Source organism: Ammospiza nelsoni, chromosome Z (genome assembly GCF_027579445.1).
Source record: "Ammospiza nelsoni isolate bAmmNel1 chromosome Z, bAmmNel1.pri, whole genome shotgun sequence".
NCBI lineage: Eukaryota > Metazoa > Chordata > Aves > Passeriformes > Passerellidae > Ammospiza > Ammospiza nelsoni.
This window is the reverse complement of record NC_080669.1, coordinates 49,142,350-49,162,301: the sequence shown is the minus strand read 5'-3', so window position 1 is coordinate 49,162,301 and position 19,952 is coordinate 49,142,350. Positions and strand designations below refer to the sequence as shown.

The 19,952-nt window shown below is 36.9% G+C and overlaps 1 protein-coding gene across 1 annotated transcript in view; it reads right to left on the bottom strand.

The window, feature by feature from the left end:
- Positions 1 to 19,952, bottom strand: part of JMY (junction mediating and regulatory protein, p53 cofactor) — a 65,977-nt gene that overhangs the window by 23,841 nt on the left and 22,184 nt on the right. The window contains exons 3-5 of the mRNA XM_059492065.1: positions 9,743 to 9,893; positions 7,775 to 7,944; positions 2,267 to 2,432 (exon numbers count right to left, since the gene is read on the bottom strand). Coding sequence (XP_059348048.1) covers positions 2,267 to 2,432; positions 7,775 to 7,944; positions 9,743 to 9,893 — 487 coding nt within the window. The remainder of the gene's footprint in view (positions 1 to 2,266; positions 2,433 to 7,774; positions 7,945 to 9,742; positions 9,894 to 19,952) is intronic.

The following is a 19,952-nucleotide window of genomic DNA, read 5'->3' as shown; positions in this document are numbered from 1 at the left end:
GTCATTAAGTTGTCACTTCATGTAATTTGTGTGTACAGTCTCTGCTGCAACCAGAATTCCGACTGCCATGCTGATTTCAGCTCAGCAGAAGCCATGGCAGGACCAGACAATAAAGCACAGCAAGATATTCACCTTAAAAGAAAAACTAATAAAATATACCAAACAGTCCCTTTACTTCAGCACTCAGCTTAAAAAAATAAAATCCCTGTAAAGCTTCACCAATATGTAATTGTCAAGTCACTGGAACTGCCTTTGAGATACCACTGAGTAAGAAGAAGACTCATGTCTGATAATTGTATTTCACCATGCAGTTATAAAATGGGAGAATTTACACCTGAATTTTGCTTTACAAGACTTTAATGCAAAGTTAAAACCAGAAATATAGAAGTTCACTCATCACAAAACCATTTTGACAAGAATGTACTCATACTTCATATGAGTAACATAAATTGTAAATTCTACCTAACAAAGTCATGTTTTTTCAATTTCAATGCAGGTATTGGCTTAATGACTAATGCTGCTCATAATATGACAATCTATTATCAAAGATGTATCTATTACAAAGATGTTCCTCTAGGTCACAGCCAACTGCAGTAAATTCTAACCATGCTCTCAAAACATCAGTCGAGAATTCTCTGAATTATCTCTGCAGAACCACTACAGTCAGAGACTAGAGAGAAGCAACAGCATCTACTCAGCTTACACACATGAAATTTCAAATCATACAGATGTGCAAAATCAAAGTCTCTTACTTGACTATCAGCACACTTCAAAAATAAAGTTTACCAGTCCATGCTTTTCTTTTGATGTCATAGGAAACAACACATATTGAAAGACCACTAAATGTTTTAGATGCTTGAATTCAGATTTGGTATTGAATAGTCTGAAACATATGTAGTCACTTGCACATCACATTATTTTTCACATTAATTGTTCTATCTACCTAAGGAAAGCTTGAGAAGGTAATTTCACGTGTTGAACAATTCCCAGACATTCAGGAACTGTATTTTTCATCTTCTGTCCTATGGGATAGTTTTGGATTTATTATTAAGCAGTATCTTACAAATTTAAAATAGCAAAGGAAGCCAGAATGGTGAACTGTTTTGTTGCCGTGAGGGAAGGAACAGGGTGATGGTTTAGGTGTCTGAGGGTTTTATTTTGGATTAGGGTGGGTTGAGGTCTTTTCTGAGATTCTGGAGAAAACATGAATAACAAATTATATTGCCCTGTGACATTTTTACAGCTTAGTCTCTGACAGCCCAGATGTTTTACTATTACTACACCAAAGACAAAGGATTTTGATACACGTCTTCTCTATCTCCTGTTCAGGGGACTTCTTTCAGTTCATAAATGAGCAGACATCTTCAGTACCAAAACTACATGTCTGATTTCCCAGTCCAAAATCTATCTACCTCAAAAGCACTAATTATCTACCCAGTCAAAGCTGCCACATTTCTGTGACTCATTTACAAAATTTCCAACCCTTATGTTCCAAGCATACAGTTATAGTTGTTTCCATCAGAAGCCATAAAGGTGGAGATAACTGTTACAGTGAGACAAATCTGTGATACCTTTGTTTTCTCCTTTTCCAGTGGCAACTCAAAATACAACCCAGCTTCAAACTTCTCTTAGGAGAATTTTCTATCCATAGCAAAATTTTTTATTCAACCCCTACACTCTTAAAAACAGCAAAACAAGGCTTGCTTAAATACAAACATTAAAAATAAAAAGGTCTAAAGGACAGAACTGGATTGAAAAATGCTGTATGATTTACATGTACTCTTTTCACAGTTTCTAAGTACGTGAGATGTAGTAGGATAGTTCTGGAAGCATAAGGTTTTCATTGCTGCTCTGAATCTGAGATAACAATATGAGCTTCAAGTGTAGCAAAAGGAACCCCATTTGCAGATATAGCTTTTGAAAACCCGTCACTTTCAAAAAATGAGCAATATCAATGCATATTGCGTATTTTCAGACAAGTCCAGTAATTAAGACATCTCCTCCTCCCTCATCTTAGTTCTTCAAACATACATAGTTTGCATATCTTATATGCAAATTTTCAAATACAGGCAATGAGAACCATACCAGAACTTCTTTATGTGTATGTATATGCCTTATAAACAGGTGTAAATTTTACTTTAACAGTACTTTTGCACCTCTTCACATGCCAAAGAATCTGTTCTCATTTCACTCCCACAGGCTTCCGTGGACTCCTAGGAAGAAAATTATCTTTCACAGATTTGTATTAATTGAAATAATGAAGCACCTGACATCAATCTTCTGATGCTTTCAAGCTGCGCTGTCAGTAGCAGCTCTTCACATTTCAAGATCTCGAACTGCACTTCATATAACTGAAGCTGTAGATCATAGTAATCAGCTTCTAAGTGGTCCAAATGGGCTAATGCTTCTGTACCACCTTTCAGGCTCTGCATCTAAATAAAAAGAGAAAACAACAAACAAACAAAAACCATACAACTCCAGGATAATTATGAGAACAGAACCACAGATTTTATTATTACATCTAGATACTGTCTGGTACAGTAAATGTAACATGTTAAAATTGAACACATCAAGTCCCTAAGATATGTCCTGATCAGACACACACTTTAAGATGCCTTTAATAACTGACTTTTTTCTACATGGCAATGAAATAAAACCATTGAATTGCATTTTGTAACTGCAATTTGCAAATTTTCAATTTGCATTGAATTACACTTTGCAACTGTCAAGTGTCAAGTCATACAGTGCATAGTGTGAAACACACCACACATTCTTTTACTCTACCACTTGATTCCCTGAGGGTACATAATTAAATTAGAATTCTACTATCTTCAATCCCAAGTCTGGAAGTAGGCATCTAGAAAGCTACAGTTTAAACCCATAAAAGGAGAAATGTGAAAGGAGGAAACCTGTAAAAGGAGGAAAAAATGTGAAAGGATGTGCAGACAGGGATAAATACATGCACTGATCATCCTGTAATGACAATTTAGTTGTTCTGTTCTTTCTGGAATCCTTCACAGGAGAATAAATAACACAGATTAAAATACTTATATATATTTCAGTACTCATTTGTATTATATGTTTGAATAGAAAAGTAACACACAACCAAAGTGAACTGCAACCATTCTCCTTCATTCAGTCAAACAAGATTTATCTGCTCAATACAGTCAGCCATTCAGATCTTATGTAAGAAATACCAGCATATAAGGGAATCTTATGTGCTGAGGCTGTGTTCTTCACACACTTCTACAACCTGCATGCAGAAGAGTTAGGGCCAAATTCTTTACCTGCTCAAATTATGTATATACGACAGTTTCTCTCAGATAGTGGATGAAAGTAATGGTAAATTTTAATAGAGATTTGTGATCTGTCTACCTCATTATTCAGAAGAAATGTCCAGTTTCATAATATAGACAGTTAGTCATTAAAGAGAGATGTCTGCCAAGCAAAAACACCCAACCTATTTAGTGATACATTTAATAAAATATTTGCTAGCATGTTCTGTACACTATGGTGTTATCTTCAAGTTGTAAAACTGAGTCTGTAACGAACAGCTACAAATGGGTTCCTTGAGTATTTAAATATGACTGTAGTAAACTAGAAAGGTATCTGTAATGAATTAAACCAATGACCCATTTCAGTCAATATCCTGTTTTGGGAAAATGTTGCAGAAATCCATGACAGTGAAACAAAACAGGCAGTGCAGTGATATCTTCCCAAAACAATTCACCAGCCTCTAGCACAACCAGTAGCACAACTTAAACCACACTGCTGCCTCCTATATGAAACAGACTTACTAGACTTAATTAATACATTTGTCCTATCTCTTTTGGTTTTTTTTAGCATGTAAGCTTTTAGCAACTCCACCATTATCCATTGACAGGGATTTCACAGCTCAATTTAACACAAATAGTTCTGTGTACTACACTTAATTCCATGTAAGACTGCTGGACAGAAGATCAGCTAATCAATTCTTGCAACTTCTAATTTAAGTTTCTTCTGCTATATTTTTTACTTCTGTATGCATTTTTCATATATCAACTATTAGTCTGAAAACTCCAGTAAGTCCTTAAGTGAACACAGAAACCTCACAATCATTAATGTATCGTGCATATGCTAGTCCTTTGTTACACAAAAATATCTTGTTATGCCATTTTATTACTTTGCATCCATATTAGGTTAATTTGACCAGAACAGTAAATGACATACTGATTGCATAATTAGAGTGAACCACATGGTACTTTTCAAGACAAAAGGACTGATTCTCTTGAACTCTCCAATTTTGCATGCAAGATGGATAATGTTTATTGTTCAGGCACGATATTAGCATTTTTCAAAGAATTTGACATTTTTCAAGGATTTCCTCACTGTAAAAAGGCAAAAATTCGGTGGGTTTGGGGGTAAGGAAAGTCACTGTGGGAAATGTCTGTTTCTTTTAAAATTAAGGTAGTGTAAAATGTGACCACACCTAAGAACTACCCTTTTTCCATGAACTGTGAAAATTACTCAAACCTCCATATTTTTTTTCTCAAAAACAGATGTTCCAAAATTTAAATACTCAATGTATATAGAACTGAATAAAGACATAAAGACACACATAGACCATCTCCAAAAGTATCAGCTCACCAAGTTATAACAGCTGAGTACTTCATTCAGTTGCACTGATATAGGACCTTAGCATCTGACAATTGCACCTTTGCCCTACGAAGAGCATACACTACAGATGATGTTAGTTACCTGCTCTGTTTTAGGGGTACCCCGCCACTTTATTCAGCTTTCAGGTGCAAAGGAAATGGGAAATTAGTACTGCTGTATGATTCATGGGCAGATATCCTAGCTACATAATGGCTCCCCATGAAAAAGTAAAACAAAGACCTTGAATTTCAACAATTTATGTTAAAACTTCATGTAAGATACTCAATGTGTGATAATTCAAAACACTTTTTGATATCACTTTTGGACATATTTCAGTATATGCTGTTAAAAATTTCTTTTCTTAATTGAGAGCAATTCTTATGAGTTTTTACCTAATCTGTACTACTAATTTTCTGCATCCTTGGTAGCTCTCAGGTTGATCAACATTGTGAAAGAAACACAAAGAAATTTAACATGGGAACAGTAGGGGCAGCATTCTGCAGTTGTGCTGGTTTTGGCTGGACTAGAGCTAATTTTCTTCTCAGTGTCTGTTTTAGTGCTGTGTTTTGGGCTTGTGCTGAACACAGGGTTGATAATACAGAGATGTTTTTGTTATTGCTGAGCAGGGCTTGCACAGAGCCAAAGCCTTATATGCTTTTTGTATGGTCACTCTAGCAGGAAAGACAGAAGTGCATTGGAGGTTGGGAAGAGACACAACCAGAACAGGTGACCCCAGCTGACCAAAGGGATATTCCAGACCATGTGACATCACACCCAGTATATAAAGTGGGGGGAAGAAAGAGCAAGGGAGGGACGTTAGGATTTAGTGGCGTTTCATATTCCCAAGTCAGCTACCTGTGATGGGGCCCTGAACTCCTGGAGGTGGCTGAACGCTTGTCTGCCCCTGGGAAGACATGAATCCTCATTTTGCTTTGCTCACATGTTTGGCTTTAGCTTTCACTATTAAACTGTCTTTACTTCAATGAGTTTTCTAGCTTTCAACCCTTCTGATCCCACTTGTGAGGGAGCAAGTGAGCAGCCACATGGGTCTTGGTTGCTGGCTGGGGTTAAAACACCACACTGGTGGAACAAAAACTTTAAACTTGGAAGATCCAAGTTCAATTTCCTGTAATGTCACAACTTTCTGCACTAATGAAAGAAAATAATTTAATCTCCACAGTATTTGTTGTTGCCTCTATACCAATCAGAGTGGCTGCATTCACTGAATCATAGAGCAGCTTGGGTTGGAAGGAATTTGAAATGTCATCAAGTTCTAACCCCTCCACAGGGCAGGGACACCTTTTACTAGACCAGGTTGCTCAGAGCTCCATCCAACCTGGCCTTGAACACTTCTCAGGATGTTGATCCACAACGTCTCTGGGCAACCCGTTCCAGTGCTGCTTCCTCAAAGTTCAAAGAATTTCTTCTGAAAATATTCATCCACCTTCAGTTTAAAGCTATTTCCCCTTCTTTTACTACAATATGCCCTTGCAAAAAATTTCTTTTCCAAGACTATATGTTCAAAAATCCATAGACATCCTGCTGAACACAAACACTTCCCTCAAGTGAAGTCATATCACGGCTTTGTTCTGAATTGTCATTTTTCTCAGCTAACATCCAGATGTATTAATTTCTTGAGCATTTTAGTATCTTCAAACAAACATCCTGTTTTTATCTTCTAGAATATAGTAGCTAAATGATTTGCCAGGAGGTATTTCAGTTCTACAAACATTATCTTTATAAGACTGCCACCATTCTTTGCAAAGATGGGATTCCCAGTCAAGTTTTTCACATTCAACTCTTTATACTTAAACCTTTTACATTCCCAGAAGACATGGTGTGTATCAGAGCAGAATCTGGTTAGTGCTATCTCCCTATCACTATACTCAGACTGAGAGCTTTCTATACCTTGTAATACACCATCCCAAAGCACCATGGCCATTAGATATTCCTTATTTCTCTGTCCCCAAAAGCCCCAAACTCATAGGTCACTTTCATCCTGATGTATACTACAAGGAATCCTTTCTTTTCCTGTGCAGCCCCTAATACTTGAGCATATCAGATCAAACACTCACTCATTTACCAGACTGAGATCTCATTCTATGAAAATGCACAGGTCTCAACAGGGAAAAAAATAAATGGGCCACAAAAAGAAGATGCACAGTTACTCTAAGTGAAAATATTCAACATATTTCCAATTAGTTGTGCTGGATTGACTCATCAACTCTTGACTAAGAATGACAAAAGCCTGATAAACTCAGGTTTTCAGACAACTCTTGGATTTCCAAATCTAAAGAGCATTGAAATGCAGTAAACCTATTTTTGTGCTCTGGGTCTTGCAGGTACTCTCCCTTCCCTGGAGTTTAAGCTGTCTTCTACAGAAGCTCCCAAAATAGACACGTAGTCTATCAGCCTTACAAATCTACCAGCCTTTGCAGTGCTAAAGTCGTGAGCTCTCTGGATAACCTTTTCATAACAGCACCATCAGTTTAGTCAAATTTTGCTGAAACATTTGAAAAGTTCTCCTAAAACAATCATCTAATTGCTAGAACACACACTAACATTAGTATGACAGAAAGTTCTTTGCATCAAACATCCATATGGTAGCAAAGTTTAAAAGAGAATTTGAAACACTGTTACTTTTGAGACATCATAAAATCCAATAAATGCGGATTTTTTTCCTGCTAAGGCATTTAAGCACAGTTTCATGCATGAACTCTTTCCTCAGGAAAACCGTAACTAGTACAGCCCCCTCTGGAAGATTACCTTAGTAATTAAGGTAAGCAGAGGAAGAGTGCAACACAACCATCCAGCTACCTATATATTTACTAGTGGTTAGACACCTTCCATCTGGAATGTCAGAGCTTTTCTGAAAAAGTGGTCATGTCTCAGAGCTAAACTGTAGATTACACAGCAGCCAATTTCTGTCCTATCCTTTATCTTCATTTTACTCATCCCAGTGGATGGCTGTAAACATTTACAGTAAAAACTGTCTTTCTGGTTGACTAACCAGGAAAAGGTGAGCAGAAAACATACATAAGTGGCACAAAACTCACCACACCTACATTGCAACATCATTTGTCTAACATTGCTTCTTTCTGTGTGCTTTAATTTTCTACTTGCTGGCATGAAAACTTACCTCCTCTTTCAGAGCATGCTTCTTCTGCTCCAAACAGATTTCTTTAGCACGCATCAACTGCAAAGTCTCCTTAGAAACCGCATACTGAAGCTTTTCCATACGTTCCACTGCTGCTGCCCATGCTGCCTTACCAAATTTTTTCTGGTCTGCTCGCATTCGATCATACACAGCTACAGAAAGGAAAAAAAAAGAGGCAGGCATCTTATTAGTCTACTCTTCAAACACTAGTCGTCCTGCTGCAAAGAAAATGCACACATTTGTACTTCATAAAAATCTCATTAATACAACTATTTGGTCTTGAACAGGATCCCAAATTTTCCCCACTTCTGTAACCACCAATTATCAGCTACTAAAGTCTCCAGCTTACCTTAACAACATTTATAGTACAGTCATAAATTAAAGTCAATCTGAAGACTGAAAAAAATACTACTTAAAACAAATATTTCAGCTTAACTTCAAGTGCAATTCTGTAAGAGCACTGCATGACATTAAAACAGCATCTATCTTTTAACTCAAAACACTGAAGTCCTTTGCGTGATTCAGACTTACTATTCTTGGGCCTCAGATAACATCTAGGCGGACACATACAAGATTGTCACCACTGTTAATATACAGGTCATGTAACACTGTACTTAGCATTGCAAAGCAAAAGCCACAAAAGTAATTGAACCAAAGGGGTTGCATTAAGTCAGCGCATGCTATTACATGCTGTTCTTAGGTAATAAGAAGCACCTTTACATTTTCATGTGTTTTTCCTCTGCCGTCTGTTAACATTTGGGTATGTAAGACTACCCTGCATCAGCAGGAGGCCAAGAAAAACTCCAAACACAAAAAACAGGTAAGTAACCTGTATTTTAAATATCTACACGGTAATCAGCCTTCAGGCATGTCACTTTCCACTGGTTTTGCCCCACATCCTAACTGCTGTACATAAAAAATCGGGTGAACAAAAACAACAAGTAAATTTTTACAAATATGCATTGTCAACTAGTAGTGTATCTTACTGGCTGCCTATGTCATACTAGAAAAGAAGCAAAGCTGATTAGTACATTTAGAATTTCCTCTAATTAAATTTATTCCAACATGCTCTAACCTATTAAGTCATTCAGTCAGAGTAAGGTGAAATTTCACATTAACTTGGGTGGTCACTGAACAGAATAAATTTGCAGTGCCCTGCATCTCTTGAGTCAGATGTAGCAGTCATGTACAGAGATGACAAGAGACCTACCAGTCAAAAAAGGATTTCTCCTGTGGATCTTGCACAATCCCTATCACCAAGGCAAAGAAAGAAACAGGGACCTGCAGTTAGGCAGGGGAGGACACCAGGACAAACTCTGTCAGTGAACTAGAAAAAGGTCTGTTTGCCCTATTAAACTGGTTATTTAAGTTAAAATGGTACAAGGATGAGAGCATGGGTGTACATACCAAGTCATCTGACCTCGCTTTAGTGAACCACTTTTCAGTGAAACCATCACACTCTTCAAACACAGAAAAGCCAAGGCTATATCCATGAAGGCTTTGGAACAACAGAGCAGCTTTCATTGGGTAGTTAAACTGAGGTGCTGCTTAATGCTTAGTTATGAAAAAAATTACTGAAAGGCAAGGAAGACTAGAAAAGAAAATCAACTGAAAGACAATTAACATTTACTATGAGGGTCTGCCATATCCAATACAGAAAACAGAATCCACCAGGGACTCTATGCTCCTAAATCCTTTGCAAATACAGAGTACCACTAATACAATTACATTGAGAAAGTGGCTGTAAAACTTCTACCTAAAATTTCTATTCTGTTCACTGCTGACAATGTTCTGAAAAGGTTTACAAGAGAAAGATTCAAACAAGAATGATAACTGCATTTTCCTCATGAAGAATTGATGAAAAAAATTACTCATGGTACAACATAGGCATAGTAAACATTAAATAACTTAATTTTTTATGTGATGGATAGGATGACAGGAAATAACTACCTTTTTGTGTTTTAGCTGTTATTTCAAAATATTTAACTGTAAGATCTTGAATAGAAAGCACAGCCATGTGAGCTTTTTTCTGCCAATCAGCATCTTCTTTTTGCAGACTCTCAATTCTTCTGGGCCCCAGGTAGTCATTCTCTATTGAGATCTGTAAATAAATCAGCCCATAATTAAAAATACAATTAATTGCAGCTGTTCTGCCAACAGCAAACAGTTTCAGGGCTAAGAATGAAAATGCAACAAAATGGAGATAAAACCACCACCCAGCTTCTACTCAACAGTAAAAAACTCTCTGGAAGCACTCCCTCCTCCTGAAAAAGTACATCCATCTTTCATAATTACTGTTCTTACTGGACACATAAAACCCCCACCTATAAGCTTGATTTGTCAGCATCTTTTTATTATGTATCTTATTACCTGCAGATTACATGCTTCATGTTTCATTCAGGCTTTCTTCCAGCCTGGACTATTTCATTCTGAAGTAAATAAATGCTCTTTGATCAGAATGAAGCTGGCAACCATGGTTGTCCTGGGGAAGTGCTAAGTGAGGATCAACATTTTAGAAGTTTTTCTTTGTTATAGATGACTTTAAAAAGTATATTTTCCTAGTGTCTGGGAGCTCAAACATCCTTTCATTGCCAAGATCAAGGCAATTTTATTCTGAGATTCCAGTATCTGAAGCCAATAAAAACCTGGAGTTTGTTTTAGAATTAATAAATACACAGCTTTCTCTCCCAAACCTGAGAATTTCTACACACCATTCACACTACAACAATAGACTACATATCTTGTATCTTAATTAAAAATTTAAGCCTGCTCATGCAATACCAAAGTATTAATTATTAATATTTTTCATATCTATCAGTCAAAAAGACACCTTAATAGTATAGGCAAAACTGAACAAAACCAAAAGTGCTTTGTATATCCCTGAATATTTCAACCTGAAGTTCTAGTGCCTCAAGTATTAATCTTGATTTCACAGAGCTTCAATTTGGTCTAAATAGCCATTCCACTCAAATTGTGAGTGAAAGGTTTTTAAGTGACTGTTCAGGACCTACTTCTGCATACCCACTTGTCTGCGTCTCTCAGATGGATGATTTTCACAAGTAAAACAAAATAGATGCCTTCTAAATACTTGTTCATTTCTTGAAAAACACTAAGACATTAATAAGGTATTTGCATCTACTTATTTTTTTCCCCAAACTCTTAGAAAGGTAACAGATGAAGCATAATGTGGACATGTGCTAAGTGAATAACACTTACAAGATACATTGTAACATGTCATTCTATGAAGCAGGTATTCACCATGTTAGAGGTTTCCAAATAAATATTGAACTGTAGACATATATATACACACACACACATATCAGTGAATTACTCACTGGTGAAATTAATGCTTTCCATTTACACAGAACTCTGAAACAGCTAATTCATTTGTGAAGCTGGATAAAAAGCAACACAGTTAAAAGTCATCCTTTTCTGCTCCTTGGTAGAGATGAGGTAACTTGACACTGAATAGACAAAGGATCACTGATAATGTGAATAACATTCTTATTAGGCATGAGTTCTAGGAGAATAAGCCTCAAAGTAACATTTTTTCATAAAGTTTTGTCTGCCAAATATTATTCACACATGGTGCAAGCTAAAGAGTTTTATGATTGCATAATATAATTGTATCTTTGTTCCCTAGAGCAAGTATTTACAAATAACAAAAAAGGGAAGCATCTTTTCATTATCCACAATCCCAAGTATGTCATCCATATATCATAATTAGCACTAAAGGTACTCATAAAGCAACACAGAGAAAACCTAAGAAGTCGTGGCTTTATTCAACTGCATGAAGAAGAATAGATCAACAACTTGCCTTTAGGCTGCAGGAACAGTAGTATGCTTAAAAGAAGCGTGAAAGGAGCCCCCGAAAGATAAAATGGATAGAAACTTTTCCCTAATGTTACTTGATCTGCCTTCATGCTTGTCCACCTACACATCTAGCCAGATAGTCAAGTCTTAGAACAGTTCTTAAATATCTTGCAGTAGAATAAAGAAAATCAAAGGTACAGCTAACGTTCATGTTTGGACTTTGCATTCTGCAGCTTGGATAAGGGATACACACACAGAGTGTTAGCTTTCTGGCTCTGAAGACACGAAATAATGGACGATGGATGTGCTGCTTTTGGCTAGATTAATATTCTTCGTATTAGCTGGTATGGGCTCTGTTTTGGAATTGTGGTGCAAACAGTCTTAGTAATACAGGGATATTTTGGCTACCGCTAAGCAGTGCTGACACACAGACAAGGCCTTTTCTGCTTTTCATCCCACTCCACTAGTGAGGAGATCGGGAGTTCCTCCCAGTAGTAAAGGGAAACAAGTGGGAAAGCTGACCCCAGCTGAACAACAGAGACATTCTATACCATAGAGCACTGTGCACAGCAGTAAAGCTGAGGGAAGTAGGTAATGTTCAGAAGGATGGGTGTTTGTCTTTCTAAGTCACTGTTACCCTGCACTCTTGGAGATAGCAGAACACTTGCCTGCCCATAGGAATCGGTGAATGAATTCCCTGTTTTGCTTTTTTCACGTGCAAAGCTTTTGCTTTGCATATTGAACTGTCTTTATCTCAACTCATGAGTCTTCTCACCTATTCTCTTCCCACCACCACTGAGCTAGAGTGAGCTCCTCCAGCCGTGTGGGGTTTAGTTGATGAGCACGGCTCAACTATGACAAAGAATGAGGCTCTCACTACTACAAAGGCAGCATCCAATCTAAAGGTGAAAACAGAATCTAAGTACCACTGGAGAACTATCTTTGACAGGTGAAATATCCCACATGCTTTCTTAATAAAGTTGAACAGCTGGAAGCTAAGGATGAACCTTGAACTGAAAAGCTTGCTCCCTTCACTTCTGAAGCTGCTGGACCAGACTACCACAGTCACAACCTCTCCACAGCTATGACAGCCTGAGAGAACTGAGGTTGAAGGTGACAAATTCCAAATGAGAAAGTTCAAGAACAAGCTTCCAGGCTGGAGTAACAATTCTCAGTCACAAAGATCTTCATTACTCTTTAGATACATGAAAGACAGGATCTAATTTTGGGAAAAGCAGACTTGTCAAAAGGTGACTCCAAAAAAGTATTCAAATAATAGAGTCTGCACTGCCTCCTTGAAGACAGCTCCCACCCGTGTTTCTATTAGGTCAATGACTTTCTGAGTGGCAGCAAACTCCAGGAGTTGCTTTGGTGCCTCAGATCTAGCTGGCTACTGCTCCCTGCTTCTTACTTCAGGCTTGTGATGTTCCTGCCCAAGCTTGCTCTGCTGGCTTTGCCTGACACACATGCCCCGTGGCCTTCTGAGAGCCACTCACTGTGGCCTGAAGGTGATCCAATGCTCCCTGTGGGAAAACCCATCTCTTCCCACCCAGCCACTTCATTCTACATGATTCAATTTTGCCATCAAAAAGTAAAAATGAAAAATAGTTATTAAAAAGAAACAATAAAAAAACCTGAAGTATAAAAGAAAATACTGATCGCAACCTTTCCAAAGGTAATTACAGTCATTCCTTACAATCAACACCAAATAACTATGACAAACTAGAAGATGGAGGGCATACAAAAAGACACTTTTAGCCATGGACCTGGCACACTTTGGGAAAACATATTAAAAAAGATAGCCATATTATGAGTACACATCCTGACAGCACCAACTTAGAAGAATTACCAGTTCTCAAGTGCAACCTAGCTAGAGAATTACTGTAATCTACTGGTCATTAATTAAACTTATGCTTGTCATCCTGGGCAGGACACAGAATCTCCTGAGAAAAACAGAAACGAAAAACTGAGACATGGGGGTGAAAAATATATGATCCCCCTTGCCAAACAGCTGTCTGGGCATTGTATCTCAGTCCAACAAAATGCCACTAGAGAAAATCTATACAAATATATACTAAATCATAATATTAAATTTAAAAAATACTACTTTGGTACATTTATATACAAGATAGAAATTATTCATAGTATATGTTATCACAGGAAATAGAAAGTAAGCCCATTGGGGGAAAGAGATAGCTTAAATGAAGACTACAGCTGTAACAGGGGGAAAAGTTGAGAAGTACAGATCAGATCAGGAACATGCCTCTGGAGTTTGATGCTTATGAAATGGCAAGTTTTCTCCCCACCTGCAAACACCTCCAAGACAGAAGTGACCACTCCCTCATTTTGTCCTAGCTAAGAATTCAAACAGGAAAAGGGAGTAGCCATGGACTATTAAACATCAGCATGAACAGGCTTGTGAATCTTGAAGACTTTGTTTTCTATATTCTCTTCAATAATTAATCACCTTGATGTAAGACAACAACTCTCATTATGGAATCAAAGGAAGCTCTAACATGCTTCTGCATTCCATTATTGTTTGCAATATATGCATAACCTGTTTATGCTTTATTTTGCTCACCTTTATGATGCAAGCATCATCAGTTTTTATAGCTCATAAAAGAGCATATGTCATTTTAGAGACTAAACAAATAATTTTTAAATTACCATCATCCATGTTAAATATGACTAAAAGAAGGCAAAGAATAATTCAAAAGTGCTGTCATCTAATGACATTTCTTGTAAAATTGTGTATCTACTTCTGACTTAATTACATTTTAAAATTAGTTAATTAAGTAAGTTAAAAATTAAGGAAGTCTAATGTAGTTGAAGTTTCTTCCTAACCTAAAAGGCTTTGCAGTTACCTAACATTTTTTCAAAGTGAACTTTTGGCCTGGAATTGCTCATTTGGACTCAAAAGTTTTGGAGAAAGCCAGGTCTACAGAAAAATCTCTAATCTCACAACTAGATGAGAAGCCAAATCTACAGTTTCTCTTCTACTCATCACTTTACCAATAAAACAATCCAACTATTCTTCCTTTAAAAATCCTATATTCTCCTTGAGAGGAATCCAAGCTTCACAGTAAAATTTGCTGTGATTTTTTTCCCCAATGATGAAGCTTGTTTTTGTACACTTTTATGTTTTACAAGTTTTACTCCAAATGATGCTTTGAAGCTAAGAAAATTATGACAACTTTCACAAAAGTAGTTTTCGCAAAAGAGAGAAGAAGGGATAGAAACAGCAGAAGCCATTAACTTCAACACATCGCACAAACACCTATTTTCATCAGTTATTGCTTCAGACTAATGGAACATAAAATAATGCATCTCAACACTGTATTGATATGTTTCTGAAGGAGAACAAATGCATTCTTCAGAGAAAACAAACTGAAAGGAGGCTTCTAAACTAGCCCATAAGCAAATGAGGACGGATCAACAGAAGCAATCCTGTACTGGAAATATCCTTCTCTGGAACAGCTGGCAAAATATGGTTAAGTTATGATGAGACTAAAGTAAGCTTATTGAGAGAAAATATGAGCAACAGGCCTGAAACGATGGGATACACATATAATATACATCTACTAAGTGAAGGTCTTTAATACTTTCTATGTTTTTTTCTGGACAACGGACAAGGTTGACAGAAGTAAGAGTTGGCCCAGGCCATGTAATAACTTAGGCAGGTACATGCCACATCTCTCCAGCTCCCTTTTTTATCCTTCTCCTGGATGGACTTGTAATAGGTAGAAAAGGAGAAAAATGTGACATGTAACAGCAGGTCAGTTAGTTATAAGAACAAAAAAAAGTAAGCTGAGTGAGTAGTGCAGATGACAGTGGCAAAACAGAAAATGGAAATGGCTAAATGGCTTTATACATGAAAGCATGTTTCAGATCAAAGGCTCAGCTATCTGCCTTCTCCAAGAGGTCAAACAAGCAAGTCCAACCACTGCTTGCTAGACATAGCAGCCAGAAAACACACATTTCAGCACCTAGTCAGAGACTTCTCAAAGTTAGTCCTAATAACTTTAATGGTTGTTGTTTTTAATTTAACTGTGCTCCCAGCTGTTAACACAAACCCAACACTATTTCCCCAAATAAGTTATAATTCTGTACATACCGGTCTAAATATATTAGGTGAAAACATTCTGCTTTGAAAAGAGCTTCACAGTTTTACCCTAAGGAATATGGACATGGACTTCAATATTAATACATAAAAACCTGTCGGTTTCCCAGCTGTTTTAATGACCTGGAAAGGCTCGGAGATGGCTTTGGGCAGCCCGCGCTCCAAAGGACGAGAAGAGGCTTCAGGTTTTTTCTCGGTCTCCAGTGTTTATTAGTTGTTTATCTAAAAGATTTTCTCTTGGCCCGACAGAGGTCTGCACAGCAAGCCAGCCATGGGCACACTGAGAGCCCCCGGGGCGGTCATCTATCTTTATACTCGAAGTTACGTATACAATATTTATCAATTTTCCCCAATACCTTTTACCCTTATTGACCAGTGCACTTTTAGTAATAACCAATCCCAAAGTGCCAACATCACCACAGAAGACGGAGGCCAAGAAGAAGAAGGACAGGACACGCCCCAATTCCTCCATCTTACTTCTTTAGACCCCCCTGTACAGAAATCTTAAACCCTGTGTTTCACACTCTAATTAACCTATCCCTTCACCATTTACCCCAGTGAAATCCTCCTATCCTCATACAGGCGTCGTCTCCCGTGTAGGATCAAAGTCCAGCCACCAGACACTTCTGGCAACATTCCAGGACTCCCGAGCCCCCCAAGGGTGGTCTCGGTCACTCTGCACATCAGTCCTGAGGTGCTGAGTTCCCACAAAAACCCATTTAGTTTGCATGGTCTAGATTCCTCAAAATATCTGGCACCTGGGACTAAAATACAAACAGCAGGAGTTTTGATTATCTTAAAACACAGGAGAACAACATATACAATTCAGTTGAGACTGTAAAGGAAGCAACAAACCAAAAGGTAACAAGATGTTAGGACATACAGAAAGAAGACTGAATAATACTGTCATACTACTGTGAAGTGCAGTGGTGAATGCTTTTTCCAAAATGAAAGAGAATGCTAAAAAACTAAAACGTAGTCAGAAGAGAAAAATCATAGAAGATGTAGGTTAGGGCAAGTACAAGAGGAAAGACTGGGTTTATTTAACTGGTGTTTTTTCCCAAGACACACAAGCATTTATGTAAAGAGTTACAGTGTTAGGAACACTAAGCTACAGTATTTTATATTGGAAATTGACAGAACTAAAGCTAACAGTGTACCCAGCATTATGCCTTCCTTACTCATTCATCTGTATAGCATAAAACCTTTCCATAGATTTCAGCTGCACCGACTGAGACCTAAACTAAAAGAGAGGTCACCTTCAAAACGAATGATTTTTCAGAAAATATACTTTTAAGAAGACATATTCTTCTAGTTATTTGAAAATGTTGTTTAAGCCAAGTTAACTCAAAGGCAAGCGGGCTTGAGTGTTTATATATATATCAAGAGTTCATCAAAATATGGTTGACAATTTTTATATACAGATATACTGAAAAAAGAGAAATAGTGACAAAAGTACTAGCCAGAAAAAATCAGATTAAAGACATACAAATAGCCATGAACGTAGAGACTGAAAATAACTGTAATAACTAGCAAATAAAGTCTGATAAGTTTCAGTATGAAGTTAGAAAATATGATGAAAGCTTACAAAAAAGGTTTTCTTCACTACTGAAAAAGCACTACTGAAAAGAAGTACTGAGAAGTACTAGATTTCAAGCAATTAAAATATTTAGGTAAAAAATCTTTTTGTAAACTCTCAGCAAATTTTTCAGCCTCTGAAGGCCTTCGGTCCCTCTCCTTGACCTCCACAGTTTGAATAACATTGCATCAAAGTCTCCTCCTTTTCCCTCTTTCCCTATCACCAACACTGCAAGGAAAAATAAAAACCAAAACAACAACATAAATTTCTAGGGTTCACCCTCCTTGACTCTAATCCTCAGGGACACATAATTTAGAATTTTCTGCATGCTCACCAGCCTTTCCAAGTTCCATCAAGATGCCTTTTTGAATCAATACACTGATTCTGCATTTTTCTGCACTATTTCCTCCATTACTAACACTCGAGGAAAAAAAAATGAAGACAAGGTACAAATACATTGCTAACTCCTAAATTCTTTTACATGCCTGCTAAGCTGATGGTTAATCTGAATCATTAACAGCCACTGATGATTCTCCTTTTGTACACTATATATTTGGTGTCCAGAGTTCAACTGTGGAAATTATTGCCACAGAGCACGTAAAGTGTACTAAGAGTTTGTTTCTGCCTTATTTGTAGGTTGTTTTAAAGCACCACAGGTTCATTGAGGTACCCCTATTTTCTATACTTTCCACCCCTTAACATTCATGATTTATATATCTTTGATAAATCACATGCTTTCCAAATTAAGGCAATCCAATCTTTTACTCCAGTCTAGCACTGAGGATGCTTAATAGGGAAACACCATTACACTCCATACTGCCATTATTCTGATACTGTGGTATGTTTTTGAGAGGAAGAAACTAAAACTCTGACATTCAAGACACAAATATATCATGAATGTACACCAAAGATGTTTCCTATTTGGTGCTTGGCAAAAGCATCATTTTGCTGCATTTGGCAGCAAACTCAAGATAAATCTTAAACATTTTTCTTTAAGAGTAGTAGTTAGTTAATTAGGTGCACATAAATATGCATATCTCCTTTTGGAGGTTGTCATCAACCTTCTGCACGTGCATTAATTTTTACTTATTGAAATTTCAGCTACCATTTTATTATCCAAACCAGCTTTTTGTACTGCGACTTTAAAAAAAAACTAAACAACAAACCTTTCGGCATTCTAACATAATCAAAATTTTCTCTAAGTCTTATTAACCACTTTTATAGCTGAATACCTAGAGCAGTCTTGTACTCTACTCATTTTGCAGAGAAGCAGATTTAACCAATCAGACACACACCACAGTTCTGTAGCCAGCTACCTCTTACCGGGAACTAAGTTTCACTAAATGACTTAGGGTACCAGCCTGCTTTCTATCAGATTGTCTCTTTGGAACAAGTTTCTTTTTGAGCAAGTCCATAAGGTCCTGACTTTAAGTCAGCAAAATATTCTGTTCTGAGTTCATATAATAGTCTAGAGGATTTATAGTCCAGACTGTAAAGAGAGACTGACATACAATCTTCTTGAATCAAACTATAAAGACAATTAGCATAATTCACCGTATTGCAGCATATTCTCAAACAAGCAAGCAGTAATTTTCCCGAAGTTTCTGACCATTTTGCATAAACTTAGATTTCTTCTCCAGTCTACAGGTTTTTCAAAAGCTATGTTTATTTAAGTACTATTCCTAACGATGTGAGGACACACATTCAGCTGCAAATAGATTTTAAAAAAAGTTTAAAATCCTTTGATGTTTTACAGTTTGTCCAAAACATCTTTATGTGATTAGAGACTTTTAAAACAAAATATTCTGTAAGTACTTTTAGAAGTAATTCTCTCAGTTTTGCCAGCTGTTCTCATCTCTAGATCTCTTTTCCCTTGACCTTGTTTCATACTTCATTAAACTATTATTTAACCAAAATTTTACATGTTCAATACAATGTAATTTATTTCTAAGTACTTAATTTTGCATAAATCAAAGTTAAATTAGTTATAAAGTTCACTACTGCAATTCACCGCGATATATTAAGGAATTCAAACATAGTTTGAGCTAGAATTGTATTTTTAATATACCAGAATTCTCATAAGTGAGCTTGAGAGGGAAGCAAACTTTCAGACAGACTAATAAAAGATTTCAAAAATTTTAAAAGCAGGATGTTATGAATCATCAACATATATACTGCTCTAATCTCTAGCTTCCAGTGGCAGACTTCAATATTAATGTATCTGAAGTCATTAAAACCTCTTCACATTCATGTGAACTAACATGCAAGGAAAAATCATTAACACATAAGCAATGAAGCTACAAGTATGTTTAATACATTTAACATACAGTAAGTTTTCAGGGTGCTTATTTCCTGAAGATGAGCTGAGATGTAATGGTGGCTCTAAGCTTTCACCCATCATGAGATATTATCATTTTCCAGTTAAGCAAAACCAGCTCAACTCAGACCTTCAATAATGCATGTTTTGAAGTTTTGTTGGCATCTACATGTGAAGCAATTTGTTACATTTTATCTTTAGTCCAATATCAAGGACATCCAAAAAACCCTCAAGCATGAAAAGAGAAGGCCTCCCACTGATTTCACTTGGCGTTTGAACAAACCCAGTGCCTATTCATCATGACTGAAGTACCGTCCACAACTACAAGGCC